This window comes from Mustela nigripes, chromosome 2, assembly GCF_022355385.1.
Source record: "Mustela nigripes isolate SB6536 chromosome 2, MUSNIG.SB6536, whole genome shotgun sequence".
NCBI classification, from domain to species: Eukaryota; Metazoa; Chordata; class Mammalia; order Carnivora; family Mustelidae; genus Mustela; species Mustela nigripes.
Window position 1 is genome coordinate 29,107,682 of NC_081558.1, and position 25,659 is coordinate 29,133,340.

General features: G+C 40.0%; 2 protein-coding genes across 15 annotated transcripts in view; both read right to left on the bottom strand.

The window, feature by feature from the left end:
- FHIT (fragile histidine triad diadenosine triphosphatase) overlaps positions 1-25,659 on the bottom strand; it is a 1,435,937-nt gene that overhangs the window by 1,251,462 nt on the left and 158,816 nt on the right. The window contains exon 1 of one of the 14 annotated variants that reach the window (XM_059390069.1): positions 3,171-3,297. The exons of the other annotated variants lie outside the window; for them this stretch is intronic. The gene's annotated coding sequence lies outside the window, so the exon portion shown is untranslated. Of the gene's footprint in view, positions 1-3,170; positions 3,298-25,659 lie in introns of those variants that run through there. 14 annotated transcript variants of the gene reach the window in all.
- Positions 23,633-23,979, bottom strand: LOC132009831 (metallothionein-1E-like). Its single transcript, XM_059387865.1, has one exon. It carries the CDS (start codon positions 23,915-23,917, stop codon positions 23,732-23,734), a length of 186 nt encoding a protein of 61 aa, XP_059243848.1. The 5' UTR covers positions 23,918-23,979; the 3' UTR covers positions 23,633-23,731.

Consider the following 25,659-nt stretch of genomic DNA (forward strand, 5'->3'; position numbering starts at 1 on the left):
GAAGCACTGATCTAAAGAGCTAGACACTCATTCATTCACTATAGAAACTTTCAAAATCTGTGCTGTCCAATATGATAAGTAGACAGTAGCCACATGTGGCTATTTAAGTTTTAATTAGTTAAAATTAAATCAAACTAAAATTGGGGGTTTGTGTGCACCAACCACATTTTAATTGCTCCATTAGCATATGTGACTAGTGTCTACCATATGCATTTGCAACATCACAGAAACTTCTAATAGGTAGAGCTGATTTAGGCACTTGGAACACATCACTGAAGAAAGAAGACAATTATTCTTTAACTTAGGAAGCTGAGATGGATGGAGACAGATGATACACAATAAACAAAATAAGTGATTAAAGTGTATGTTGGAACTAAAAGAACAGTCAGAACTTTAACTATGGTGGGTCTAGCGGGCTTCACAAAAAAGGTTAAGATAAAGGAGAAATGGGCTGTTAGGCAGCAGGGAGAGTATTCCAGACAAAGGGGGAAGCTTGTGCAAAGGCCCTATGGCAAGTACATTTGGGGAATAAGAGAACTCCTGTGGCTATGAGAGGGGAGAGTGAGTAGAAGGGTAGGAGATCAGAGGGATAAGGATCTCTACAGGGGAAGGGCCTGCTTTTTTACTGGGAAGGATTTAGGCTTTTACCTGGAGTTAAATGCAGAGCACTTGCTAGGTTTTGAGCAGAGGAAAAACATGCTTTAACACCATCTCAAAGTTATTCTAGTTCAGCAGAAAATGACTATAAGCAAAAGTTATTTGTTTTAATTCAAGGTCACATTTAGGTGAAGGACACTATCCACACTGGCAAAATGGTGTTGTTGATAAGTTTGGGTAACCACCAGAAACTTGTTAATGATACACATACAGAAGTCATTAAAATTTACCACTGCAAAATTTACACACCTTTCCAGAGTCTCCATTAATATGCAGTCATAAGATCTCACAGGTTACCGCCCAGAATCTGGAGCCACACTTGTTATAAACATTTTTAGCAAATCCTGAAGAATGCAAATTAGTCATGAAAGGTGGAAGTGCCTGAAAGGTGGAACCTGGTCTAAGTGTCTCATCCTCAAAACTTGTTGATTATGTTGTTACTAATTTACATGTATTTCTTAAAGTTGTAGAGACCTTTTTTCTTAACCTAACCCCCTAGCCCAGATAAATGCTAAAGCTTTGGAAATCCAGGTATGGGGATTTAAGTTGGTTTTTTCCAGAATTCCCAGAAACAGGGACACATTCTATCAACAACTGAAAATGTTGTTATCTTTCAGGTAATCCAACTACATTTCTAAGAACTAGAGGTCACTGTAGCCTGCCTACAAAATGCCATTAGCAGCCTCAAGGCCTGTGTTCACCACATCAAAGTTATATTGAAGAGGCAGTCCTAATATGACCGAGAGCCATCACCTGTGATTTATTCCCTGTGGACCACCACCAACCATGATCCGGCCAGAATTCTGGCAGAAAAACACAGTAAGGTCACCTTCAGTAAATTCAATCAAATGAACAATAAATCAAGGCATGCCAGGTCATTGGGAGCTAATGGCTCAGATGCTCATGGAAGTGAGTAAATCAAGGAGCATCATTTTTATGCATCCGGGCATAACATTTCTAAGCTACAGAATATAAGAGGAAATTTTTGCAACTAAGTGACTGCCAATTTGAGCAATGGGTGTCCAGTACTAGAGCTGCTTTATTATTTCATTGTTAATTAAATATAGACTTCCTTACTGAGGACTACCTTACTGAGGACCTCCTATGGGCAAGGACTGTGCCAAGTGCTGAAAACAGTGACGTGTACATGCTACAGTGCCTTGTCCACATGATGGGTAAAGTTTCAGTTTCAGCCTCCTTACAACTGCCTTTTGGAGCTAGGAACCTTCCAGAATGAGGAGACCTTTAGAGGTCATTTGTGGACGGGAAGGATTTGGAGAGCCATCTAGAGAAATCAGAACAGGAGACATTATGGCAGAACGTAAACTTTCACAGGCATAGGCACACGGGAACTTTTATATTCTCCAACTTGAGGCCAGAGCACTTGAGAGTCACTTTTGCTTCCCTCACCCACCCACAGGAGTCACTCCAAAATGGGAAGTATTCCTCCTCATCTCACCCTTTTCTGATATAGCAAAAGCAAAAGAGCAGAGAAAACCCATTTTTAGAGAGAGGATACACCAGACACTAGAAATGAACAGAGGAACTAATAGGCCTAAGGAATTAACTGTGGGGGGAGGGCAGAAGATCCCCTCTGTTAAGACAGGGCTAAGAGGGATGGCTTAGAATAGGGATCAGGAAATATGGCCCACAAGCCAAATATGGACTGCCATCTTTTTTTATAAATAGACTTTTCTTGGAACACAGCCACACTCCTTTGATTACATATTACCTATGGCTGCCTTTGATATAAAAAGCAGAGTTGAATAATTGCTACAGAGATTCCATGGCCTGTAAAGCCAAAAATACTTGTTCTTGGGTCTTTTATAGAAAGTCTGCCAATTCCAGATACAGAACTGTACTGTCCAGTGTAGCAGCCACCAAGCACACGAAATGAAGCAAGTCCAAACTGATATGTGCTGTAAGTATAAAAACAGACTCTTTTTCTAACTCTACCTTCCACTTATCTATGTTTTTTACATTCCACTCCCAGATCTTTCTTTTAATAATTACCTCAAATTCACAAACTCACAAGCATGAAATTCTTGCAAGTCACTATTGCTGAATTTCAGAATAAGAAAGTATGTGTACATCAGAATATCAGAGTAAGAAGGGTCAATGGATAGGCTATGTGGTAGGCTGTATTTGCTGCCTAGCACCATTCTCTCTGCTATAGAAGGGCTCTAAGCAAACTCCACAAGGGAGATACTCTCTGAAGTCTCATGATCTACACTAAAAATTCATGTCTATCAAATGATTTCAACAAGAGCACCAAGTCTCCTCAATAAATGGTGCCGTGACAACTGGATTCCTACTCACATCATACATAAACTTTTATTCAAAATGAATCAATGATCTAAATATGAGCTAAAATCATAAAACACTTAGAAGAAAACATAAGGGTAATGACCCTCGTATTTGGCAATGGATCCTTATATATGACACCAAAGTATGAGCAACAAAGAAAAAATAGATAAATCAGATTTCATCAAAATTTAAAACTTTGGGGTCACCTGGGTGGCTCAGGAGGTTAAGCCTCTGTCTTCGGCTCAGGTCATGATCTCAGGGTCCTGGGATCGAGCCCCGCATCGGGTTCTCTGCTCAGCGGAGAGCCTGCTTCCCCCCTTTCTCTGCCTGCCTCTCTGTCTACTTGTGATCTCTCTGTCAAATAAATAAATAAAATATTTTAAAATTAAAAACTTTGTGCATCAAAGGACCTTATCAAGAAAGTGAAAAGACAACCTGTAGAATAGAATATATTTGCTAATCATATATCTGATGAGGGACTAGTATTCAGAGTATATAAAGAATTCTTATAACTTGACAACAACAAGACAGAAAAAAAAGGATTTGAATATATATTTCTGCAGAGGAGATATTAAAATGGCCAACAAACACATAAAAAGGTGTCAATATCATTAGCCATTAGGGAAATGCAAATCAAAACTACAATGAGGTACTGATTCACACCAATTAGGATGGGTATAATTTTAATGGAAAATAACTAACAATGGCAAGAATGCAGAAAAATTAGAATTATCAGACATTGCTGGTGGGAAAATAAAGTGGTTTAGCGGAACATAGTTTAATGGTTTCTTAAAAAGTTAAGTGTTTGACCCAGAAATTCCACTCCTAGGAATGTACCCAAGAGAACTGAAAGCTGGGACTCAAACAGCTATGTGTATATGCATGTTCATAGCAGCACTATTCACAATAGCCAAAGGTAGAAATGGCCTAATGAATCAAAACCATTAAAAAAAAAAAAAAAAAGTAGTGTGTGGGTGGTACAGTCAGTTAAGCACCCAACTCATTGTTTCAGCTCAGGTCATAATCTCTTTTTGAAGTAAAACATTTTTAATCTCTCCATGATGGTTATGACTTTTTAAATTTAAAAATACACTTTTTGTTACCTAACAACTTCTACTCCTCACTTTCCCACCAAAAAAAAGTAATAAAATTGACATAAAACTTTGTAAACCACTCAAAATCTACCCTATATATATTACTCTTGTGCTCAAGTTAGAATCAGTTTCTGTCACTTATAATCAAATAGCTTTAAATGATATAGTACCTTAGGAAGTTGGGTCAGGAAACTTGAGCTCTAATTGTAAATCTGCAATGAATTAGCTGTTAATCCTGGGATAAATGATTTAAACTAGCGGGCATGAGTTTTCTCATCTACAAATTGAAGGGATTAAATTCCTCATAAGAGGTTAAAATTCCATAAATGATCCAAAATAACTAACAATTTCTATCTTCTTTCTCAATATTGTCCAAGAAGAGATCACATTCAAACAGTCGTGGTTTGAGATCTTTGATATCTTCGTATCTTAATAAAAATTAAATTTGCAATGTAGGTTCTGTTTTTGCTCCAGCTAGTTCTTCCACCTCATTCCTGTGGCTCCTCGATAACATGTAGCATGAATATCCCCATAGATGGAAGCCCTCCAAGGTCTTCAGTGTGACTTTCAATCCCATTACCATGGAAAGGCAAATCCAATGAAATGGTCAGAGACAAAACTCAAAACTTGTGCATATACATTTCACAACTAAATGTTCAGATTGTGCCACAAAGCCTGATAAAAGTTCCTCTTGTGATTCAAGGGGTTGGTGGGTGTGGTGGAGGGGTTATCTGCTTGAAGAAAATTTAGCTTTCTACCTTGACTAGGTAGATTTGTGCAAAATAGCCTTTCCTTTCTAAAAATAACAATAAGGGGCGCCTGAGTGGCTCAGGGTTAAAGCCTCTGCCTTCAGCTCAGGTCATGATTCCAGGGTTCTGGGATTGAGCCCCACATTGGGCTCTCTGCTCAGCAGGGAGCCTGCTTCCTTCCTCTCTCTCTGCCTCTCTGCCTACTGTGATCTCTGTCTGTCAAATAAATAAATAAATAAAATCTTTAAAAACAACAATGATGGTTTCTGTTGTCTTATAGAAATGTTTTAAAGTCATTGAGGATGACAAAGAAAAAAAAACTGTTTTTTAATGTTTTATCCAAAAGCCTTTGGTTGGGGAAGTTTGAGAAGTTTATTAGGTCAATCTAGGCTCTAATATGCTCAGATTATTGATTTAAACCTGTAAGCACAATAAATCACACTGGTCACAGAGTCAGCACCAGCTGAAAGTGAGAACACAGATCAATTATCTGAGAGCTCTGGGCTTTCTCAGGGGCTTGCCATTATAAAACCATTGTCTTGGTGCTACCTCAAAACCTTTTTTATATACAAAATGTTGGCCATTCAGAAAAGTGCTATTAGATTGTGGTGGATATAGATTGGCTCTGTGTCAAAACACCTGGATTCTAGTGTAAGACCTATCCAAGGAATGTTGTTCTGCCTTGCTATGCCTTGGTTTCCTCATCTGTAAGGCAGGGAAAATAATAATGTATGCCAACATCTGGATGTATGCCACTGGGAGTACAACAAGTGACACTGGATTATACAGAAGTGGTTTTCTTTTTATCTTAGTAATTATGTGTCTAATTTCAAGCATATTTAAAAATATATAACTAGCATATCAAGCTAACTAAACATAATTGCTTAAGACAAATGTAAGAAAAGAAAAACAAAGAGTGGACTCCTAATAGGTCTAGCTAATTACGGAAGGTACTTCACAGAAAAAGCCTAGGCGAAAATCAAAAAGAAATAACGGAATTTTTAAAAATCATGATTTTTGTAATCATGTAATGAAATAATTGATTTAGATAATAAAGATCAATAGAAGAGATCGTCGTGTGAAAAATTAATGGGGAAATTTACGATGGAATGGTCAGGCTGTCCCCTGCCAAATCCACTGATAAATCTCAGCCTCACTAAAAGTGCTTCCAAACACAGCACATGCCCCCTGATGAACACAGTAGGAAGCATTGAGCACCATTGATGACGCATTCTTGCCAAGAACACTTACAGCAAATCAACTCTGGAGATAGATTCCGGTATAAAAAAAGAAGGATGGAAGAATACACACACACACAAACCAACATGCGGGGCCATCTACAGGACAAGGGACCCTGTTCCTGTGACAACTCGAAAGTGAGAATAGCGACAGGAGTTCTCCAGATTAGTAGACTTAAGGGACATAATGTCACATAATAAACAGACCTTGTTTGAACTTCGTAATTTTTTTAAAAAGATTTTATTTATTCATTTGAGAAGAGAGAGAGAAAGCACAAGCAGGGGTCAGGGGCTGAGGCGGAGGGAGAGGGAGAAGCAGATTGCCAGCTGAGCAGGGAGCCCAATGCAGGGCCGGATCCCAGGACACTGGGATTATGAGCCAACAGCAGATGCTTAACCGTCTGAGCTGCCCAGGTGCCCTTTGAACTTCATAATTTAAAAAAAAAAAAAGGCAGTAAATGACATTTTTAAGTCATTTGGGGAAGTGTAATTGTGAAGCAGTGTTAGATAACATCAAAGAATCACTCTATGTTTTACTAAGTGTGATAATGGCATTGTGGTTAAGTATAAAAATGTCCATATTTTGTAGAGCTAAAGCACATCAGAGTAAAGTGAAGTGATGTTCGGGATTTGCTTTAAAATAGTTCAGAGGAAAGAAAACAGGAGATATAAAGAAGGGGGGGGGGGGAATTAAAGCAGAAGAGATGAAGAAAATGTAGCAAAAGTCTTGATAATTATTGACTCCAGGAACAGAACCCGATACATAATTTGCAGGACTTAGTGCAAAATAAAAATGCAAGGCCTCTAAGTCATAAATTATTAAGAATTTCAAAACAGTGGCAGTAGGGAATGAAATCAAATGTGGAACCCTAATAATCCATGGGCATTACACAACTCCACAGGTTATATGCCCACAAACACTGCTCTGTTGATGTGCGGGGTACTATGAAAACCTTTGTGCTATTCTCTCTACTTTTGCATACTTAAGATTCTTCATAATAACTTTAAAGAGATTTGCTTAAATAAAAAATTTTAAAAGTAATAGTAAAGATAGGAGAAAATGACAAAAATCATAAAGGCTTTAGATATGGGGCTACAATCTCCTCTGACATGGAGGTAATCATGAAATACACAGAGTGGCACTTAGCACAGATCAATTTCACTCTCGAGTAGCACTGCTATTTACAAAGCCTGCACTTGTAGCTGGTAAGAAACACCACAATTTCCAACATTTTCAGGAAAGTTTACTTCAGACATTCCATGAAGTCCTTGCTGAGAGATCTACCTATGTATAGAAGCCAATCAAATCTTTTTTTTTTTTTTTAAAGATTTTGTTTTTTATTTATTTATTTGACAGACAAAGATCACAAGTAGGCAGAGAGGCAGGCAGAGAGAGAGGAGGAAGCAGGCTCTCTGCCGAGCAGAGAGCCCGATGTGGGGCTCGATCCCAGGACTCTGGGATCATGACCTGAGCCGAAGGCAGCGGCTTAACCCACTGAGCCACCCAGGCGCCCCAGAAGCCAATCAAATCTTAAACTTAATTCTTACAGTCCTTCTTATTATATTTTGTTGCCCTGTTCCCTAGTCTTCTCAAAAATTTGTTGTGAGGGATTTTTGACTGTGGGCTACTGCACAGAATGTTACATCAAATTGAAGATTCTTCTGAAAGCCAGCTTCTTCAGAAATCAAGCAGCATTACTTATGGTAGAAAGGAAGGAGCATCAGAGTGAAATAAGATCCTGTGGGTGGAAATCTTGGTGAATAAGACTGATGGATTTTTTGGATGGGAAAAGCCATTTGCAAACTTCAAAAAAGATTACCAGAACCTGACTCTCTCCTTTGAACATCCAAATTAAGCCCTTTTTTGATGATGGTACTTCATCTAGTTTTATATAAAGAATCAGTACAAGAAGGTTTAAAAGTATGGTGTTATGGAAAGGTAGTTTCCTGCTTTGGATTAAACCCATCTCAAAAGAAATAAAATATAAAAGTTGGATTATCATGTCTGACCTAAAATGTTCGCTGAATCACAATAAAAACATTCATCACCCTATAAAACTCAGAGGCACATTGAATTTGCCAGCATCTACTGTAACCTGTTACCTAAATCAAGTTTCACAGACCCAGAGAATTTCTTAGCCTTTTTGTTTTCTATGTGTTGGACTGGGAGGACTCTTGAGAATCAGTAGGGTCAGTGAAAACCTTATTTTGCATGAAGGAGTAATTTAGGAAAAATGTATGCATTTATGGGCCACCAATTTATTTGTCTATCTAAAATGATGACAGTTTTATCAAGCCTCATAAAGAAAGATATATTCCTAAAAAGTTAGACTATCTACATTGTTAAAAAGCATATAATTGAGGAAATGGTCACTGCTTTTTCTTGACACCCTAACCTTAATAACTTGGCATGTTTGAGATGAAGCAGCACAGAGGCAGCTTTCTAATTGTTAATCTTGAACTAGATTATGAGGAGTATATAGAATTAAGTACACTGCATATGGCCCACGGGCCAGGTGTAGTGGAGATGCTGTATTTATTAAATATATGAAATTTGAGAATCTGCTGTTTTATATCAGAATCCGTATTCTAGTATCTTCCCCTCAAATCAGATGGCAACACCACAACAGGAGCTACTCTTCCTTTATTCCCCCTAGAGAACCTGTAATCAGATGTGGCCTGGTCCAGGCTGGTGACTCAGTGCAGAGGGGGGCATCCACATAAATCAGTGATATGAAGCAGAGATAGGGCTTCCTCTCCTTGGCAGCCCTTCCCTGCCTTACCTTCTCCTGTTAGGGCCTTCCTTCTCTGCCCTTGTGTACATTCTGCACATTGGATGCCCCCAGGTGAGTTTAAAATTTATTAAAACAAGACTTAATACCCTCATACTGAAATTGAAGGAACTATCCAGAATCTTCACCTCCCAAGAGATGGACATCAAGTGTGGGCAGTCACCATCCTTCTTGGGGCCCTTGACTTACCTTTCAACCAGCAATACTGTTGGGCCATCTACCTGTGTGTGATCATGGACATTAAGCATCACTGCTTCTCTTGATACAATTCCAAGTTTGTTACACACGTAAGAAAATAAAATTGCTGGTACACACTCTTCCCACCTTACAAAGATAGAAACACGCATCTATAATTTATAGATAGTTATGATCCCATAATAAGAAAAAAAGAAAAAAAAAACAAAAAGAAATCACTCAAATGATTGTTCATTACAGATGTCCTTCAGTGCCCTTATTCAGAAAGCAACAGTTCAAGTCAGTAAAATACACTTAATGAACTAGAATAATACTTTAAAGACATAACAAAGGTAATTATGATGATGGTGACAAAAGCAAGGGTTTCAGAATTATTTGTGGATTTCTCAAATGCATGGTGCAACATGGGAGAAACAGAAAACTCCTCACCAAAAATTCATACATTCTTCTTTCTAGACATCCTCACTGACCAGACCTACTTATGTGACCATGTGACGGAGTTCTAGCCAAAGAGATATGTGCCAATTCTGGGTTAAGGCTTTTAAGACATGGGTGTAACTTCTTGCCCTTCCCCTTCTACTGGCTTGGTGCAGATAGCATCATGGGGCTAAGAGAACATGGAAACACAGGATTAGAGAAGCCTGGATTCCCGAATCATCTCAACAGGCAGCCCCCTTCACCAGGAGCTCTAATATCAGACTATTACATGAGTGAAAAGTAAACTCCCGTTTTGTTTAAGCCATATTACATGTCAAAGTATAAGTGCTAAAGCAGCTGGTGTCCCTCTAATTAGTCAACCCAGCAAGTTCACATGTTCCCTGGGGCATCGTGTTGTGACAGAAAGATGGAAGTTAAAGACGAACGGAATTGGGACGTAAATATTTAAGGAAGCAGCCATAAAAAATATGGGAGGAGGGAGGTGAGTTGGAGCACCAAAAAAAAAAAAAAAAAAAGGCAAACTGGCCATGAAGTGATTACTTTTGAAACAAGATATGAGTATATGGGAGTTAATTACACTATTCTGTCTAACTGATATCCGTTTGACATTTCATACAAGAAAAAAATGTTTTTAGGAGGAAGTGAGAACAAAGTTTATTGAAGATATACAAAGAACAGATATAGACAGAGCATTGAGAGACTCAGAAAGGAAAGAAGCAAGAGGCTCCTCATAGGAGAAAATTTAATTTAATTTAATTAATTTAAACAATTTTTTTAGTTTTTAAAAATAAACAGCTGAAAATAAAACTACATGAAGGACACATGAAAATAATAGAAAGAATACTCGAAGGAGTCCCGGCTAGTCTAGTGGATGGGAATGTGTGAGTCCCAAAAAGATTAATGATCAATTGAAACATATAAAATATGTATTTTTAAATTTCTTAAGACACTTTAAGAAAATCTCATTGGTTACTAATTGGAGGTTACAAGGCATTCATTTATTCATCTGAGAATTGAAATATGGTAAAGAAACAAGTATTTTCCAGCCTATACAAACTGGATTTCAGGGTAACCAAATGGTTGATGAGAAAAAGTTCTTTATAGAAGCAGTCCATGTAATAAACGCAGGAAGAATGACAGAATTAGAAAACTGTCATTTTGCAACCCCTAATGACGCCCTTGGTAACACAGGAACAAGCTCAGGATACCTAACCTACTGATTAATCTCTGCTTCACCAAAAGAAGAACAATCCATCATTATGTGCTTCATGCTGAGCTGCAAAAGGACATGCGGAACACCACCTAGGAAGTATTCTTGCCTAAAAACATGAACACAGTCTAATCACTGCTCTAGACTAAATACCAAGCTACTGAAGGAGAAGTTGAACATTACCACAAGGATGCAAACAGTCAAGTTCATAACACAGGCAAATGACCCAGTTTCTCACACAAATTAGGGACATCATTCAGGGAGGTGGGGAAGGGTAGGAGAAGTGTTATAGAATAAAAGCGACATCAGTAACCCAACAACTCAATACATATTGTGTCTGGGCCTCATCTGGATTCTCACTTGAATAAAACCAACTACAAAAGGGCATATTAAGGAATTATTTGCTCATTTCATTAAGTGTGATGATGACATGGTATTTATGGAAAGGCAGAATATCTACGTCAGTTAAGAGATATACACTAAAGAATTTTCAGGTGAGGGGCGCCTGGGTGGTTCAGTGGGTTAAAGCCTCTGCCTTCAGCTCAGGTCATGATCCCAGGGTACTGGGATCGAGCCCTGCATCAGGCTCTCTGCTCAGCAGGGAGCCTGCTTCCTCCAATCTCTCTTTCTGCCTGCCTTTTTGTCTATTGTGATCTCTGTCTGTCAAATAAATTTTAAAAAAATTTAAAAAAAGAATTTTCAGGCGAAATGACATGATATCCAGGATGTGCTTTAAAACACTCAATTAAAAATAAAGAAAAAAGAAAGAGAAAGAAAATGGGGATAGATGAATGAAAATTGGTAAAATATTTAGAGTTACTACAGCTGGGTAATGTGGACATGGGCATTCATTTTGCTATTAGTTCTACGTTGATGTAGATTTGAAATTTTCCACAAAAAAATTTTAAGGCATGAGCTTGGTATCAGACAATGTTAGTTGGCCAGTTCTTCTACCTCCAGCCAGAAGACCTGAGGACAGCACTACAGCCTGCACATTGCCATTCTTTGTCTCAACACACAGACAGATATTTCTTCTAAGTGTGCCCAATATTGTGTTTCTGGGATTTTCTTCCAAGCCACCAACATCCATTCTGTGAGTTTTGTTGCTGACCCTTTGAATGTTCGTGCATGTGCAGACCAAAACAATTGTGTCCCAACTGCCACCTACCTAGAGTGATAATAGGTGACCACCAACTATGAAATACACCCCAATTTCAAAGATTTTTTTTAAAATGTGAAAAAATATGCATTTAAAATTCTGTGAAGAGGGGTGTCTGAGTGGCACAGTCAGCTAAGCATCCAACTCTCGGTTTTCAGCTCAGGCCTGATCTCAGGGTCATGAGATCAAGCCCCTCATGGGGCTCTGCACTCAGTACAGAGTCTGGGTTTCTCTCTCCCTCTCCTTCTGCCCCTCCCCTCTGCTCTCACTCTCTCTCTCTCTCTAAAATAAATAGGTCTTTAAAAAAATAAATTCTATGAAGAGACATAGAGAGCCTATGATAATAAAAATGCTGAAAACAATGAGATCTTCTAAATATTCATAAGGCATCCCTTACTTTGGCCCCATAATTACCTTTATCTCCTATAATTCCTCGGTCATTCTTAGCTTACTTGTCTCACTGGCTAAAATACATACCTCCACTTCTGCACAAGTTAGGGCAACTGCCAATGGGTTTGCAAATGACAGGCCTCAAAAGGTTTTTTGATGGATGTTTGTTGAGCAAATAGCAATGATGCAAATTTTAAGCCAGGAAAGAAATACAACGCATGAAAAAGGAAAGAGTCTGGGGGGGTGGGTGCCCAAAGCTCTCTGTACAAAGTTCTGCAAGTTAATTTGAGAAAATCTACCAAGGGGTTCTGTGGGACCATTTTTTTTCCAAATAGAGTCAAAATTCCTGAGGCAGAGTGAAAGTCACACTGCATAGAATGATGACCAGGAATGTGCATTACCTCTATGAGGATGCTTTCACTACACAGGTTCTAGTAATTTCCATATATCGTCAGAAGATATAAGATTGAGAACACCAATAAGGGTATAATCTTTGAGGAAAGACTTTTGTTGGAGTCTAAGTATGAAGTTTTCCTTCAAGTCCATGTTCTGAGAGAACTTCATATATATAAGACCTAAATGAGGGTCTCACTGCATTTTGTTTCTTAAGATCCTGCAAATAAGGGTAAAAGTCTTACACAAGTTTACTTAATTATAAATTATGATAAGCAGTGTTTATTCAGTTTTATTATGCTCCAGGCATTTCACTCAAGTTTTTGCCAGGGCTGCCAAACTTATCTGAATGAAAACCGTACAGCTTACCTCTCACATCTCCATTAATCCTAGCCACAATGGGTTGTACCTTGTACTCAAACACAAGGTAAGCATAGTACCCTCTTAGCCCATGTTTCAGGACAGAGGATGAGGATTAGAATCTTGGTAACTGGCTATGTCAAATAGCCAGTAAATGGCATATGTGGAACTCACACCCAAGACCTATGAACGGACTATGCTTGGGCTTGTGTTTTTAACCTAAAGACACCATTGTTCTGCAAATGAACTGTGATGAAGGTTGGGCCATAGATTAAATGGCCATAGATTAAATAGTTTTACATAATACAATAAAACTAACTACTAGAAAAATGAAATCTTAAAAAAAGGTAGTCATATTCAAACCCCAAGTTTATTTTTATTAGATTCAACAGGCATATTTACTCCTCTTTGCACATGAGTATTTTCAAAACTTACTCTCAGTTTCTGCAATGGTTCTGTTCCACACTGTCAGCCCCGCATGGACAACCACTGGAGTAGGGCTGCACTACCCCATCCTGTTATCCCTGTGCTCAGAACGAATGCTATTCATTTATATAGTTTTTTTTCTTTTTAAGATTTTATTTATTTATTTGTCAGAAAGAGAGAGAGAGAGTATAAACAGGCAGAGGGAGAAGCAGGCTCCCTGCTGAGCAAGGAGCCTGATGCAGGACTCAATTCCAGGACACTGGGATCTTGACCCGAGCCAAAGGCAGCCACATAACCGACTGAGCCAACAAGGGGTCCTGAATGAATGCTATTTAAAACAAAGTTCCAAAGTTCTCCCATCGATTGAGAGGCTGACAATTCCTTTAGATGCCAGTTAATCTATTATTTTTTTAAAACTAAGATGATTGTTAGCTTTTTCTTCTATCCTAAATATATTTGTCCTGATACTGGATATAATTTGCAAAGTAAACAGGAACAGGGAACTTTCCAAATTTTGTGCTGCTTCATGATATAATTGCAACAGTATTTTGATAAATGTTAAGGGGAAAATGAGATAATATGAAGTACATTTCCTTGCCAAGGGAACACTGAATAATGGTGAAGACAGAGAAAAGAGGATCTGAAGCACTTCCTCCCACCCTCCACCGGGAAGGACTCTTTCAAATCCATCCTGGGAAGTGAGCAGCTGTTGGGAAAACAGCTGAAAAAGAAGTACGAAAGAGATCTCAAATTCTTCAACCTGCCATGTCTCTTGAGAAATTCTCAGTTAAATAACAAGAAGGACACCCACAATGTATTCACATGTGAAAATATGTCCTGGGAGGGAAAAAGGGATGTGGCGGGGTGGGGAGAGATTGGAGAGAAGCAGCCAAAGTTTGTTGGAAATTTTTTTTCATGTGCTCTGAAATTTTTAAGAAGTCACCATGTTGGGGCACCTGGGTGGCTCAGGGGTTAAAGCCTCTGCTTTCGGCTCAGGTCATGATCCTAGGGTCCTGGGATCGAGCCCCGCATCCGGCTCTCTGCTCAGCAGAGAGCTTCCCTTCCTCTCTCTCTCTCTCTCTCTGCCTGCCTCTCTGCCTACTTGTGATCTCTGTAAATAAATTAAAAAAAAAAAGAAGAAGAAGAAGAAGAAAAAGTCACCATGTTTCTTGTGGCTCTGGTATGAATTGATGGGTCACACACATGGCTTCTGAGGCTACTTAAGAAATGGCTAATTTCTTAGGCAAGGAAAGGAAAGGAAACAATATGGAGGAGAGAAATTACTAGACAGGAGTCAGCAATTCAGAGCAAACCCAATCTGAAGGAAACAATTAGAAACTGGCACAGGTCCCAAATCAATAAGCGGAGGTGGCTGTGGGCAGTGAGCATAATGGCCAGGTAATGAAAACTCAAACGCAGGTAACACAGCTCTGAGAGTGGAATGGCTCTTCAATGTCTCTCTGGCTGAAGAGAGGGTCATCTATCGGGAGGCTGGAAAAGGCACATCTAAATGGGTTCTCACAGCCCGGTTGGTCCCTGATGTCACAGCCTGTGTAAACAAACAGTACCGCTGCGTTTTCCCCAAATCCTGTGAGAAATAAAGCCCTCACAGTTCGCTCCTCTCAAGCCCAGAGTGTGGTCCCAACACGAAAAACACTTCTTACAGAATATGCAGTGGATTCAAAGAGCTTTGGAACTCTATTTCCCATTAGCTTTAATGGAGGCTTTGCTAATAAATTCCCCAGCTCGCGGCTGAACAGGTGTAATTCAGTAATGTGGTTGTAATTGAGTGATGTCAACTCAATATAATTTGTCATGTTTTTCTAACAAATTATCTCATTGTTTTTCTCAAAAAGAAAAGTTATCTGTGATTCCATGAGATAAGCTGCTCTAAAAGGCTGACATACAATGCTAATGATAAAGATCTTTAATGGATGAAAATGTGAACAGTAGCAGCAGCTAAGAATGATCTTAGCTGGTTCCTTATGCACTATTAGCCTCTCCAACACAGCAAGCTTTTACTTTCGAGCAGCAAAGGTTTCGAATTTGTGGCTCGTGGTCCACGCATATTTCTGTATTTCATAACTATGATTATTATTACACTGGCCAGGTTCTTTACCGACTCTTGCAAGTTAGCCATTCCTCTCTGTGCACAATTCTCAAACCACATCTCTGTGCTGCTACCTCTGTGCTGTGGTAAGGCTGGTCTTCTTGTGGGACCACCTTCTCCTCCCCAACCATGTACCTGAAAACGACCTTTGTCTCTGAAGTTCCTGTCAAAACCTCCTTCTCCATGAAGCTCTCCAGGCCTATGGTCAGAATTCTTTTCTCTCTTGACCCATATTCCCATCACCATATTAGAGTGCAGGTATCCCCTGCACATACTATTCACCTACTGCTGCCCCTGGTTTCGGTTCAGTGTCTTGCTTCACGGAGAACTTTCTTTGCCTCACATTAGGGCACCTTACACATGTGTTTCGATGCCACTGCATTCCTTTCCTTTGCAGCATTGACCACAGTTATCATTAGTATCATTTTGTCCCTCTCTTCCACTAGAATAAATTTCTAGCCAGACTCTATGTTGGGTTTTTCTTAAATCTGTTAGTAAGCACATTAACACTCCCTATCTGAAGAAACAATAAGCAAGTGGATGGATGAACAAACAAACACTACCTTTGTTTCTGTCTCTTTCGCTCTATTGGTTTTCTCCACCCGACTGTGAACTCAAAGGCAACACATTCCTCATTGTAGCCACCACAACGTCTAACTAACTTGCACATAATAGATATGAATAAAAGCCAGCTGAATTAAATTGAGTTTCTTCTATTATAGTATTAACATCAAGCCGACCATAATTTTGCTCCCAGAGCTTATCATGTTTTAGAGCACCTGCTATCCATTGACCCTCATCGAGCTCCTACAACGTGCCAATCACTCTGCAGAATATTGTGGAACAGAACTGAATAATATTTAGTGCCAATTACTCTACATTTTCAGGACGATTCCCATTTATGACTACATTTCTGCATTCACACCAGATACGAGAAATTACAGAGGTTCATCAAACACAGATACTGTCCTTGAGGCACTCAGAGTCTAGTAAAGGAGATAAAAATGAAGAAGAAATATCAGGAGGCAAAATCCAGGAGTATAACAAAAGAAGTCTCAGTAAAGATTCCTGGTGTTCCAATGAGGGACTCAAGGCGGTGGTGGAGGTGGTTTTTAAAATGAGTCTTACCCAGGTGGAGGTTGGGACTGGGAATGCAGCAAAAAGGAACAGAGATAGAGAGCAAGGCCCCTCATTCCCTGGTTCAACAGATCTTTATCACCTCCTATGGGAGGCATTGGGAACACAGTGGTAAGGAAACCAAGTTCATTCTCAAAAGAGCTTGCATCCTCCCAGTGGAGACTGGAAGGTAAATTAGCAATAATGCCAGATGGGGATGAGCACTCTGAAGAAAAAACAGGGCCTAGTGAGGGGCTGCGCTGGGAGGAGTGCTACTTCTGGGTGGTCAGGGGAGGCTTTCCCATGGCAATGACACTGAACAATGACCTCAATGAAGTGAGGGAGTGAGTCACACAACACTCAAAGGGGACAACATTCCCAGGAAAGAGAACAGAGTTTCTGTCCACAGAGAAGGGAGTGCTGACACCTTCTTTTTCAAGCTGGGCTCTTGGAGCATGTTCTCGGGGGTCTGAAGATTCTTGAAGAATGTCTTAATTTTTGTTTTCATTTAGATAACACTCATTTAAAATGTTCCAGATGCACTCTGGATCAGTCACATGATACCTAAAGTGTGAGCACCAGCACAAAATTTCTGGGCCCGGGTGTGCATCTTAAAATCAGGGTGGTGGGGCACCTGGATAGCTCAGTGGGTTAAAGCCTCTGCCTTCGACTCAGGGCATGATCCCACAGTCCTGCATTGGGCTCTCTGCTCGAGCCTGCTTCCTCATCTCTCTCTGCCTGCCTCTCTGCCTACTTGTGATCTCTACCTGTCAAATAAATACATAAAATCTTTAAAAAAAAAATAAAATCAGGGTGTTATCAGGTAGTGCTGTTTTAATCATCACAAGCCAAAGATATAAAAGAGACAAAATTGCCATTTAAATAATGTGTTTGTGTCCCAAGACGTCAGAGTAAGGGTAGGGTATCAGTAAATTGTCCCCTAATAGCAAGTGAAAGTGTTAGGAGGATGTGAGTCATCATATAGCTCAGGCCAACACAAGCTTGACAAGCTATATAGAACCCTTGACCTAATAGATATCCCATATTGATACTTCCAGAGATGATTCTGCTTAAATAAAACAACACCATCCATCGTGTTAAATTAATATTGCTAATTTGAATTTGGATTTGTCATTCTGATTGCATTCAGTTTATAAATGTGTTTTAGTTTCATATTTGTCTAAGAACTACACACATAGAAAATGTGTGTAGCTTTATATTTTTACATGTTTAGTGACCAAATTATAAAACAAAAATTAAGTCAATACTGGAGGGTGGTAAGAATTTCTCCCTTTAAGTGGCATTGGTTATGTTACTCCAGTCTGACCATAGTCAAAGACAGTGGTGAAAAACCTACCAGAACCACCACCAGGGAAGGGCGCTTGGTGGTTTCCAATGAACCACACAGTAAGTAAAGGAAAGAAAGGAGGTGAATATCTTTGGCAGGAAAAAAATACCACAAACTGGATAGACCTAAAAACTGTAACTTTCCTTCTCTGGTGCACAAAGGCCATAATTTATGTTAACATATCGGTTAAACCTCTTTCAGAACATCTAGCCCATTGGAACCTTAAACAGTAGAAAAATACATAGGGGAAGGAGTGAGGGTATAGAAGCTATAATTAAAGGTTCACTGCACTCCTGTGGCAGATTAATCACAGAGCCAGATGAAGAGTCAAACATCACTAAAAATGCAAAATAAATCCAGCTAAACATATTTCACCTGCAAGGAAAAGTTTTTCTTCTCACAACCCAAAGCTGTTTTATACCAAGAAAAGTGAACAAGAGCCAAGACAACTAACTATCTGAAAGACTCAGACAATTGGTAGGAATGGCTCTTTGGATCACAGAACTTTATAATGACATTAAGTGAGAGCTGGCACCTGGAATCAAGCAGACCAGGGTTCAAGAATCACCTCCAACAGTGATCAACTCGGAGACCTGAGCAAGTTCTTTAATATCAGAGGAAAAAGTAAAGATCAAATAATACCTACATTATAAAGTTGCCGAAAGGGTTTCATGAGATCATGAATGCACATAGCCCACATAGAACACTGCCTGTCATGTAGTAAGTGCTCCATAAATGTAAGAAATTATTTTGTTGATGTTCTAGCTCTACCATTCTATAAGCACATGTCTCCACAGATGGCCCAAAAGGCTGCTTTACTCAACCCTACAGCCCAGGAGCAACATCTCCAGGATAGTCCTAGGTGATAAGCCATGCATACACGAGTAGAACACAAATTTAAGATTACCCTTAAAATAACATCATTCTCATTCACCCATTCACATAGCCCAACAACCTTACAGAGTAGGCAATGTTATTATCCCTATCTTACAGATAGCGTGCACAGTCCAGAGAAGAGGATGGACTTGCTCAAGGATATAGAGATAAATAATGCAGCCAAGATTTGAGTCCCAGTCAGGGTCCTGAATCTACTTTTTGAATTACTAAACGACATTGTTCCTCTAGGTATATGACTTCCTGAGTCCAGTAGAGAGAAACACTGAGAATAGTTGGTCACATGCACATAATTGTTCACTTCTCTACATTCTCCATCTTGTAGGCATAGCAAACTAGGGTGTTTCATTCCCCAGCTAAGCATTTCCCTGAGTTACAATTTATTGTTATGCTGTTAGCTCATATGGAGTCAATACAAAAATCATCCATTTGAACAGTGTTATAGTAACTTTCACAAATGAAACTTAATTTCAAAGTACTGTCCAACATTTTTACATAATGTCCCATCGACCACAGCTAACTCAATTCACACTTGAATTGAGTTCCAAAAGAAAAAGGGATGCTTTGCTTTTGTCAGATAATGAAAGTCATTCAATTCATCGTGGGCTTCTTTCTGGCAGTGCGGTGGGGCGGGGGGGGCGGGGGACAGAAAGCACTGAGACAAACTGAAAACCCACAAACTGAAGAGAACTGGTTAATTTTGGGAGTCTCATTATACCTACTGCTATGCTTTTTAAAAGAGAATCTGTATCATAGTGTATCCTTTTCTCAAATTATCCTATCTGAGTAATATTTTCATTTGTAAAGGGCCACACATTCTCTTTCAAGTAAGGGGACACCGAGCCCTTAAGTGCTTCAAGGAACCTTCAGGTCCCCCAAACCTGCTTCAAATGAAACATCTAATGATTATTCCTTTGAAGCATCGAGACACTGGTCATCAGGGCACTGAGGGCAGGGAACAACTGAGCAGCTCTGTACTTTACATAGCTGGGCCTGCCGCTGCCCAACCCCTTAATGAGCTACAGTGGACACAGTCCATCAGAAGCCAAGTCTGTGGCTCAGGAAAGAAAGCCGACCACAGAGGGAAGGCTCCCTTAAGCAGGAGGGAGCTGTTTCCCAGCAGTGCCTTGCTGCTATAGTCCAGCCCTGTCATCTGTGAGGAATCCTCATTAGGAACCATGTTAGGGGCCATCATATCTTCTCCAGCTGCAAGCAAAGGCGGCACCCTGGAATTGCCCTGTGGCCCAGATGCGTGACTAATGACTAGAACTCTGGCTTCCTACTTGATGCTTGGCCTTCAGAATTACATGAACCTGCTCTGAAAGACACACCACTGTCACAGACGTATAGAGACAGATTAAGCTCCAGATGGAAGACTGTCAATGTCAATCGGTCACTCTTCTTACAGCCCGGCTGGCTTTTCATCTGAGCAACAACAGAGAATGATTTCAGCACTCAGTTTCTTAGCTCAATTAAGTCTTAGGACCAAAAGTCAAGTTATCCTGGTTTCCCAAGCATTGTCCATCAAATGCTTTTGTTTTGCCGGCCCCTGCCCACTCATTTAGAGTACTTGCTTTTGATAGCTTTCATCCTTGAGCAGGTCTTCCCATTCCCGAGCGACTGTCTGATTATTCTGAGGAATGTTTCGGCTCTTCGGTGAACTATACATTATTGTTGTATCAGCTGTCCCATAAACAGAGAAAATCTGGATCAAATGCGGGACTTCTTGTTGGGGGAGAAAAGATAAGGTGAAGAATTAGCAGAAGAGGAAGAAGAAGACAGAGATGATTGAAAGTTATGAAACATTCCCCTTTTGTCCCCTCCTCTGCCTCTCTGGATCTGTCAGATGGTGTGTTTTATGCTCCCATTGTGATACATGTTTAGTTCAGAACTGCTGACTTTGTTCCTCGGTTACAGGTAAGGGCCTCTCTTTCTCCTGGCCTTATCTAGCTAGCCACTTGCCTCCTCCCACAGATGTGATTTCTAAAAATAAACATATGCTACTTTCTATCAAAAGAATTTCATTGCATTTCAGAAATTCCTAGCACTAGAGTCCAGATGCCCATGGTAACTTTTTAATTCACTCCAGTCACCTCTGCATTTTTGCTGTAATTGTGCAATAATGGTAACAATAATAGTTAATATTTTTCTAAATCCTGTACATACCATAACTCATTGAATCTACACAGCAACCTTCCAGGGGAGGTTTCATTATTCTCCTCTTTTTACAAACGAAACAAGCAAAGCATCAAGAAGTCCATGGACTTGACTGAAGACACTCAGCTGGTCAGTGCAATAGCCAGGGTTTGAGCCAAGGCAGCCTGGTTCTAGAACCTGTGTTCTCAAACTCTACGTTCCACCCCGTTCCTCAGAAGGAGCATTCGGCCTCCTTGGGTTTTGATTCCAGCCTCTCAAATGTATAACATTAATTACAGCTAGAGTACATGTTATGCAAAACATGTCCAAAAGCTTATAAATTAAAAATTAAACTTTGCCGCCTCTCCTTCGTCCTGTCCCTCTACCCTCATATCCTTGTAATTTCATTCCTTAAGAGAGCCAGTATTAACAATTTGGCTTGCATTTCTGTTTTTGAATACAGGCATACATTTTTACACGTTTATATAAAACATACTGTTCTGCCGCACGCTTGGCATCTTTTCATGTCAACTCACGGGGATCTACTCCATACTTCTTAATGGCTGCAGAGTAATTTCTATGCACAGACCCATAATACTGTATTATAAGGCCCCTTCGATAGGTATTTATTTTACTTTCAATTTCTCATGACTACTAACAGTGCTGCCATGAACTTCTTTGTATACTTGGTCAACTATATTGATAGGATATACTGCTAAAAATTTCAAAAAATGTCTAGGGCAAAACATTTCAAACAATGGTTGATAGTTTCCAGACTGCCCAATCCAAAGTTTCCTACATTACTTTACACTCACAATAGAGAGGGTATATCTATCTCTCCATTTTCACTCCCACTAGTTATTAACTCAAATAATTTGTAATTTCATTATGGAAAAAAAAAATGGAGTTAAAATTAGTCCCCTAAGGTTTCCTTTGGGATTACTAAGTTACTAGGATCCACACAACCAGTCTTGAGAATGAAATAGAGCAACAAACTGACCTCAAGATACCCTGTCTGACTCCCTCAAATAACTCTTCTAATCTGGCCTCATTTATACTGTGACCTCCAATTCTTTCCAGATCGAGTTACATATGGATAAATCTCAGGTCTTGGAACCTAGACCAAAATCCAACAATGAAGTAAAAAGATATCCTGGTAGGGAGTGACGACTCTTCAAGATCATTAGAGGTGTCCAGAATTGTCTCCCATGTCCCCAGGCACAAACTAAAATAGCCACTGATTTTTGACAGTATAAATACAGAATGTGCCCTGGTCTGAATAGAAATGAGCCGATCTCAAGTGCAGGACTGAATTTCTAGGAGCTGTGCTGTGTTACCTGGAGGCATGAATTAGGTGGATCTGATTCTACTCTGAAATCAGTAGAAAAACTATTCCAGATGGCTTCTGCCCCTCAAGCACAATCACCCAAAGGACCCTCTTCCAGGTCTACAGGAGGTGCCATTCACCAGCTCCACTCACTGGAGATGCTATGTTTTGCATTCCAAAATGGCACCCAAAGGACTAGCTGATATAATAAACACAGACTAAGAATAACATCATCATCTTCTTCATCATAATCTCTGGCAATATTAGCATTATGGGAACAAAGCACTCTGCTCATTTTTTAATCAACGACACAAGTTAGACACCATTATTATCCGATTTTACAGATGTAAAGTGAAGGGAAAGTAAGTGATCTTTCCAGGGCTCGAACCACTTCTGTATTAGGTCCAAAGCCATGCTCTTGACCATGACACTTACTTACTTTCCATGGGCATAAAATAAACATAGTCCAGAAAAGCAAAAGAGTCCCAAACCTAGGAAGGATGACAGAGCATGGTGGCAGTTAGGGTACGAAGCATAATAGACCAGTCTGACTGTAAGTCTCCTGTTTCAAAATGTGTGCATGAAACAGAAAAAAAGCATCTATATTAATGTTTTCAGGCACAAATGTCTATGGAGGCCAGGAAAATAATATGCATGAGTAGAGTCCATGTGCCCAAGAACGGGAGGGGTGAAGAGCGTGGTGCACAGAACCCAACCAACAAGAGCAATCCCTTGAGCTAATTACTCCCACGTATGCATGCTGTTCAAAGGCTGCCAAATCACCAAAGTTTTTGCGAAATGAAAAATCCAATTTTTCAAGAAGTTTTTATTTTAATCACCCCATACTCAAAAAATCCAATTTTTAAAGCTAACTGTCCCTATTTGTAAATTCTAATTTCAATGTTTTAAAAACATTTCAAGGGTGAGTTTGCAACCTCTGACTTCCATAGATAAGCAATCCACACATAAGGAATAATGTGGAAGGAACTGTAGCAATACTGTGAGATAGCCAGCAGCCAGACATCCCATACCCTTCCTCATAAACCCTTATCTTTTCTTTTTAAGATTTTATTTATTTATAAATAAATATATAGATAGAGCACAAGTAGGTAAAACTGGAGGCAGAGGAAGAGGAGAAGTAGGCTCCCCACTGAGCAGAGAGCCGGATGTGGGGTTCCATCGCAGAAGCCTGGGATCATGAGCTGAGCCAAAGGTCATGATTTTTTTTTTTATAAGTCCACAGCTTTTATTATGTAATTCACGTATTTTATAAGGATAAACAACAAGGAATGTAGCAAACTGGTCAGGGTTGTATCCAAAACAAAAAGCACCAAGAAACACTGTAGGTTTGCACACATCGCTCTATTTACATCGGAAACAGGCTCCCTAGGATCAGGCACAGCAGCTGCACTTGTCCGATGCCCCTTTGCAAATGCAGCCCTGGGCGCACTTGGCACAGCCCACCGGGAAACAGGAGCAACAGCTCTTTTTGCAGGAACTGCATTTGCATTCTTTGCATTTGCAGGAGCCAGCGCACGTGCAGGAACCACCTGTACCGCAGGAGCAGTTGGGATCCATAGCGTTAATAACCGACAACTGGACTCCATAGACAGTAGCACAACAAAAAGCAGGCACTTGGCAGAAGCATGCCACTTAACTGACTGAGCCACCCAGGTGCCTCAAGACACTTATCTTTCCCAGGAATTTGGAAGGTAGCAATGTGCTCAGGGAAGATAGGCCCTTCCCCCAGTCCAAGAGGCCGTATCATGATTGGTCTAAGCCAGTGCAGTTGACTTGAGTTTTCCTTTACCAATGACCAGTCTAAGAGGGGAGACATATGTGACCCAGTTCTGGCTAGAGAGAAATAAAAGGGACATCTGCTGGAAGACTTTAAGGAAAGCCTTACTTTCCTGAAACAATAAACAAGAGAAGCCTGACACAAAAGGTCATTCTTCCTATCCTATGTTGGATGCTAATCTGGGACACTAGGGTACTAAAAGCTCTGGCAGCCTTCTTGTGACCATAAAGCAACCATGCAAAGGATGAAGGCCAACACATCACTGATGGTATAACGGAAGCAAGGAAGGGGCTTGGGTCCTTGGTGAGTGGCTAAGTCAACCATGAAACTGTTTCTCTTAAGCTTCTTGTTCAGAAAACAGCAAACATGCTTGTGCTTTAGGACACTACTAGTTGGGTTTTCTGTTACTTGGTACTGAATACATTCTAGTGAAGGATGTCTCCTTCAACCTCTCCTCAGAGTTCTAGCCTTTTGTTTACAACATCCCTAATGCGGAAAACTTCAGCAACATCAAGTTTATGCAGTTAAAGTCTGCAACAACATGTGAGATGAGGCTCTGCCACTTGAGAACACCCACACTCTGCTTCAAAAATTTAAATTATGCTGTTAGCTTTTCAAGATGGATGAAATCCTTTACAGCATCATATAGCAAGGACTTAACTGCTCTCATGGTTGCCAGGCAACTGCATACGTATATGCTGCCTAGAAACAAAATTTATGACCCTTGACTCCCCAAAGGAGGGTCTTTCTCCACAACTGATAGGCATATGCCCAAGTCTGACACTTTCTATCCAGCAAAGGTCATGGTGTACATCGAGGCTATCCAACAATCCCAAGCTCATTATACTGCCAACTAATATCATTCTTGATCACATCATAAATTGTGGTTTCTGCATGCAAAGCCCAGTGACAGAGCAAAGACTGTCCTGGGGCATAATTCCCTGTCCTCTGGCCTGTCTCATTATATAGACTGATTGGGTACCGTCCAGGCAAAGGAAAAGAACATGTGAAGGTTCCTATCACCCTGAAGAATCACGATCAGGTGAACAGTTTTGTAAATATCTACCAATATGCAAGGAAAGTTTGTCTTCACAGCAAGTGAGATAATAAACTTTAATAACGCCTCGTGGAGCTTCTAATGTTAAGAATCATTTAAAAAAAGATACATGCACATGCAGGCTAAGATATGCTCATCATTTTATTAGTGCGGAAACTTCAAAATGCAAATACAAATGCCCCACATTTACAATTCATGATGGTTCCGGTGTTGTGTTTTTACAAGTGAATTTTTGAATACTTTAAATTCATAGAATCACAGTATGTAAAAATCAAGAGAGACCCTGAGATCAAGCAAATGAATCCAAGAGAATGTAAGATGCACCACTCCTTGGGGGTCAACACAGCCCCCTAGTTGCTTGACTCCTGGTCTAGTGTTCTCATCCGAAACCAACGTGCTTGTCCCTCATGCAATCAACCCTTCATCATTGTGGCGATGAAGGTCAGGTATAATTTAGTTTCAATC